The 6,000-nt window shown below is 54.1% G+C and overlaps 1 protein-coding gene across 1 annotated transcript in view; it reads left to right on the plus strand.

Moving 5' to 3' along the window:
• Window positions 1-6,000, plus strand: part of DGKD (diacylglycerol kinase delta) — a 117,315-nt gene extending 111,315 nt beyond the window's left edge. The window contains exons 28-30 of the mRNA XM_025405089.1: window positions 1,117-1,234; window positions 2,419-2,549; window positions 3,352-6,000. Coding sequence (XP_025260874.1) covers window positions 1,117-1,234; window positions 2,419-2,549; window positions 3,352-3,441 — 339 coding nt within the window. The 3' untranslated portion in view covers window positions 3,442-6,000. The remainder of the gene's footprint in view (window positions 1-1,116; window positions 1,235-2,418; window positions 2,550-3,351) is intronic.

The raw sequence follows: 6,000 nt of genomic DNA on the forward strand, positions 1-6,000 counted from the left end.
ATAAAAAATCCAAAGTAACAATATAAAAATAAAATTGCATATCTAAGACAGTTACAACAGTCATGAAACTGTGCCAAATAATAAGCATCTAAATTAGCTACTCAAGAATATGTTTTTTATTTCCCTAACTTCATTTTACTATGCTCCAAGCAGCGTCTGTGTGTTACTAGTCCTTTGAAATGTATTGAGGTGAGACTTGTCTTATGGCCCAATAGGTGATTTTTGTAAATGTACCTTATATGCAGTTGTGTTTACATCAATAAGTTCCTACTGAAATTTTTTTTTTGTCTTCTTGATATATCAGTTAACTCTAATGCCATAATTGTAGATGTCTCAGTTTATCTTTGTGGTTATGTTTATTTTTGCTTCATGTATTTTGAGGCTATGTTATTGGGTACCCATAGGTTTTATCATTATCTAATGATCCTTTTATCTTTAGTAATTCTTTTTATCTTCAAGTCTACTTGCTTGCTATGTTTTTTTCATAGTTTTATTCAAGCTTTATTTGGAGTGTCTCTTACAAAGAGCGCATCGCAGAGTGAGGCAGTGTTACCTCCCTGCGTCCCTGGGAGTGCTCTGTGGAGAGGCCGCTGCTGCTGATGGCTGTCAAGAGCAGAGGCCAAGCTCCTATGTGGCTCTGCTGCTCACCCTTCCTCCGCTTTTGTGCCTCAGGGAGTGGATCGCAAGGAAAGAATGTAAAGTGCAGGAAGAGTTTTCGTTAGACAGATACTCGTAATACTAACAATCAAAGCCCAGCAATCCAACACTAGAAGATTGGCTAAAGAGGTTATTTTCATAATTTTCGTATAGATACTGATATTTATGATATTTTCAAAAAGTTTTTAAATCTCATGAGAAATGCACATGTAAAGTGAAGACAGTAGACTGTGATAAAAATAGACACTGTGATCACTTTGAAGCCACTTTAACAGTCACTAAAATCAACAGTAAATACAAGCATCAATAAGGGAGAGAAGCCGTTTCAGGAACAAGAGGTCTTTCCCAGCTCCCGCTCGTCTCAGCCCTGCCTGCCCTCCCAGCCTCTCTGGTGGAGATGGGCATGAGGCCGTGACCAGTTGCAGCCTGATTCTCAGTATTTCTCACTCTCCCCAACAGAGCGTGATGCTGGATCTTGCCAAGCGCAGTCGCAGTGGTAAATTCCGCCTCGTGACCAAGTTTAAAAAGGAGAAAAACAACAAGAACAAAGAAGCCCACAGTAGCCTGGCAGCCCCGGGTACCTGCTTCTCTCCCGTGTGTGTTTCTGGCCGTCCCTGCCTGCTGGCTCGGCCCCGTTCTCCTGGCCTCTGCTTTCTCCCTTGGCCTTGCGGCTCCTCCCTCTTGGTCCCCGTGCTGTAACCCCCGGTCCCATGGCCACACTAGTCTGTTCGTAGCTGCAGCCCTCCACCCCGCCTGCTTCCCCTCTGACCGTTGTCAGACCCGGCCCTAACGTGCTCTCTGGCTTTCTGCCTGCCCTGACTTGGGAGATTCGAGGTGGGGAGGAAGACAGCAGTGGTGACAAGACAAACGTGGAGACACAAAGCTCTGAACTCAGGCCGCGCTGGGGCATGCTCCGCCTGCTCCCTCCTGGGCTGCTGGCTCCTGATAAATCGATGCATTGGTCAAGGTTCCTGTGCTGGGAACCCCAGGCCACCAGAGATTGTGGGTGATGAAATCAATCGAATATGGTCCTAAAGGACATTGTTCCTTTGGGTCAGTAAATTGTAGCTAAACTCTCTGTCTGAAGGATCAGTCCTGAGTACCCAGGCCATATCCAGTGCTGTCAAGGGCTGGAGAGGCCTCCAAGCCTGGATATTGGGACTGGTGTTTGCCGCCAGGCAGGGCAGCTCCTGTGGGTTTTTCTTCTTTGCATGTTTGTCCAGAAATTGGGTTTCTGTTAATGATGGTGGCCCCGACTACGTGAAATTGGAATCTCTGCTTGTCTCCCTTCCTGCTATGGTCCAGAAGTGAAATTTAACCCTTTTAGAAGCTGGAGGAAAAGCTGGCTTTGGCCACAATCATGGGGACATTTCCCTCATATTTGGTGGTGGTAAATCCCTCCTGGGACACGGGGAAATGACCAGAGGCTGGTGGCCCACCTGGCAGGAACAGATGCCAGCTCTGCTGCAGCCGTTGCCCCCTGAGTTGGTGGCTCTCTGTTTCTGCACTGCTGGTGGGTGGTGCTGTTGGCTGGGTGATGGGTGCCGGCTGCCAGAGATGGCTCAGGTGCTGGCTGCTGGGCTATCTCGGGTGCTGGCTGCTGGGCTATCTCAGGTAGTGGCTGCTGGGCTGTCTTGGGTGCTGGCTGTTGGGGCGTCTCCTGTCCTGGCACTGGGCTCTCGGGTGCTGGGTGCCGGCCGCTGCCTACCTCGCACTGGGCTCTGGGCACTCACTGCACTCGTGCTTTTCCATCTCCGACAGTTCACCTCTGGGGGACAGAGGAGGTTGCTGCCTGGCTGGAGCACCTCAGTCTCTGTGAGTATAAGGACATCTTCACGCGGCACGACATCCGGGGCTCTGAGCTCCTGCACCTGGAGCGGAGGGACCTCAAGGTACTTCCATAGGCGTCTCCCTGGAACCTGCACTTGGGCTTGCACGCGGTTGCCTTCTCTTCCATCCTCTCCCCCGACCTGGCCACGTCTCAGCATCATGATTCTTCTCAGGCCTTTGTGTATACCTCAGGTGGGGGTGACTGTGGCCCTCACCCTAGGCAGTGATGGCTCCACCCACCACAGCCAGAGGAAGCCAGGAGCAGACATAATGGGGTTATCTTAGCCTAATCAGACAAGGACTGTCTTTGTGTTAAAAACCCGATGAGGGGACACAGCCCCCTGAAGCAGTCACACGCGACTGTCCCCATGCTGCTCCTGGGCGGGTGCCGCCACTCGTCTGCAGGGAGCATTGGGAGGTGGCGGTTGTGTGCCAGGCCTCGTCTATGCCAGGCATCACGCCACATCTTGCAGTGCCATGCCCCTGCCCAGGTTGGCCTCAAGGGGCCGCCCCTGGGTGTTGAGTCACTGGCCGAGTCTCGAGAGGGCAGATTGCCACTGTGGGTGTCCTGGACAGCAGCTCTCGTGAGGTCACTTGTCATCCACTTGCTTTCAGGCCTGTGTTTTGTCTTTGTCTTGGATTTGTCCTTGCTGATGGCAGTGACTAGAATGCAGGACGATGGGCCAGGCATCTGTATGGTGGTTATTTTTAAGCCGTTTCCATCCTGTTTTACCGTTTTTGTCATTTTCACTCTCATTTGTGTTCACAAGCCGAGTGGAAAGGGCTACTGTGGCAGGCCTGCTGTGGAGCCCTCTGGCTCCAGCTGTCTCCCCAGCATCCATGGTGGTGTCCCCTCTGTTGCAGGACCTGGGCGTGACCAAGGTGGGCCACATGAAGAGGATCCTGTGTGGCATCAAGGAACTGAGCCGCAGCGCTCCCGCCGCCGAGGCCTAGCCTCTGCCCTCTCAGCCTGCGGCCTCCACATCCCCGCCACCGAGGCCTAGCCTCCGCCCTCTCAGCCTGTGGTCTCTGCGCCTCCTGCCACTGAGGCCCTGGGCGGACGCTGCAGCCCGCCCCCTTCTCATGGTGCTACTTCCTCTGTCAGCTACAGAAAGCCTCCGTGACACCGTCCACCAGAGCTCTGGGGTCTCGAACATAACAACACAGCTACCTTTGAAACAACACCTTCTCCAGCTCAGAGTCACCTGGAGCACATGTGTTGCGGTTCTTCCCCGCCTGTGTTGTGGGCCAGGGAATCTAGCAGCGTTTGGCCTCCTGAGCACCCCTTGCCTGGCCACATGCTTGGATTGTCCCAGGGGCTCCTCTGCCTGTGTCCTTCTGTGGCCACACTGTGTGGCTTCGCCTCCTGGCCCCCGTCCGGTTCTGGGAAACGTGGCTGCGGCCTAGCAGCCTGCAGGAGCCCGTTTGTTGATGCAGCTTTTGTTGTTGAACAAAAATGATGCTCTTTCCTGGTTTGAAAGTAGCATGGATGTTTCCAGTCCTGTTGATTGTAATTTGACGTGAAAAGAAAAATTTCTCCTGCGTGAGCCAAGGCAGCGAGTGCTGTTTCCTAGGCGGGGAGCCCCTCACTGGGTGTCGCAGGGCCTGCGTTCCTCCCTCCTCCCTCCTCCCTCTCCCCCTCCCCCACTGTGGCCTGGGGACGCCTGCCCTTCTGTCTCCAGATGCTGTAGGCCTCAAGTTCAGCTTGGGGCTGTGAGTGAGACAGCTTGCCAGCTGCATCCCCACAGACAGAGGATGTGTGTCTACATGAGTTCAGTGTTCCTGTGTGGGAAATGCTTCCTGGCTCTGGGAAACTCTTTCTGTCCATTCTGTGGTTCCCAGGGAGCATGGCCCTGGTGGGCAGGTGTGGTTTGACCTCGTCACGCCATCCGGTGGCCTGGAGGCCAGAGGCTCTCCTGAGTATCTCTGCGCCTGCGGTGGCTTCTTGTCTCCTGCTGCCGGGCCTGATGTCGCTGGAGGTGCTGGCGGGGACTCTGATTTGATGGTCCGCACTGCTCCTGCCCTGCCTCCGTCCTGGCTTTGAACTAGCAGATGATGGTGCCAGAGGGCAGGGAGCTCACCTGGGGAGCGGGCTGTGCCCCGCAGGGGCAGTCTCCAGGTGGAGGACGCGCCTGGTCCTCCAGGGCACTGACTTTGCCCTTTTTTCTCCTTGATAGTTATGGCTCGCAGGGGCTCGTAAATATCTTGGGAAGAGGTTTCTGTAACCCCTGCCCTGGTGTGAGGAGGAAATGGCTCTGGCCTGGCTGCCTGGCTGTAGCTCCATGCCCCAAAGAGAAGGACAGTGTTGGGAGTGTCTGCCGGCGCCGCCCCACTCCTTTAGTCAGCGTCACGCCATCTGACATGCAGAAGCTGGGCTGCACCTGTGGGGGAGGGCATAGACGGGGCTGGCTCTGCGGCAGCCCTCGGTCCTGAGCAGGTGGCAGTGAACAGCGCTGGCCCATCTCTCACAGCCCCTCTGTCTCCTCTGCAGTGTGCCTAGATGGGCCCCTCCACGTGCCTTGGGGTGCTCCGCTTTCATGGTCCTTCTGGGCCAAGGCCCTTGGAGTGAGGAGGCTGAGCCAGGGCCTTGGGTTTCCCCAGTGCAGCCTCCTGTCCCTCCATGCGGCGTGTGGGGGTTTTGGATGAAAGACTCTCCCGTGCTCTGTTGGTGGACTTAGCTGCCTCCCTGGAGGTGATGTGGGTGGAAGGTGGTTGTGTGTCACCTTTTCCACCCGTGATTGTTTTCCCCAGAACATTTTAGATGGGGTCGGCAGAGGGAGAAATAAGCCAGCCATGGCAGTCGCTTGGTTTCCCAGGTGGAACGGGCTAACACAGGAGATGATGGGAGCCTGTCCTGCAGTCCCTGCATGACCACTGGCCCTGCTGACCTGGCAGTGTGGGCATCCTGGGGCTCTTAGGGTCCCAGAACAAGCCCCAGGCAAGCTGGAACTCGGGTGAGGAGGGGACATGAGGATAAACAGCCGACCGTGGCTTCAAGGACATCAGGGCCATCCCAAGTCCTCAGTGTCCTACTCCTGGCAAGGAGTTGGGTTTGGATCAAAAGTGTTTAAAATTAATATGTTGTCAGTGATTATAACAACACTGTTTACATAAAAACCATTTTTTCTAATTCTAACAAGTTAGAAGTGAGGAAGGAATGAACACGCATGTTTAGGAAACTGCCCTTTGGTGCTGGGCTGGTGTCCTGCACTGGGGTGTCGCTGCTGTCCGGGGGCTGCTCTGCTGCCCCGGCCCAGGTCCCCTTGTGGTGTTGCCAGACAGGCCTCACGGTCTGCTGTGCAGAGAGAGGCAGGAAAGATCCCTGAAGAGTCTTGGAGAAAAGGTTCTGTGCCCTCAGGTGGGGCTTACCCCCTCGTATTTATAATCTTAATTTATATAGTGACCACCGTGGAAACAAATGCCTCTTGTATTGTTATGTACATAGTCCATACCTGAGTGCTGTACATAAGTTGGTCTGTGTATAAATAAAACAAGCCTGTTTTTGATCTTCCA

The sequence above is a fragment of the Theropithecus gelada genome, chromosome 12, assembly GCF_003255815.1.
Source record: "Theropithecus gelada isolate Dixy chromosome 12, Tgel_1.0, whole genome shotgun sequence".
Lineage (NCBI taxonomy): Eukaryota > Metazoa > Chordata > Mammalia > Primates > Cercopithecidae > Theropithecus > Theropithecus gelada.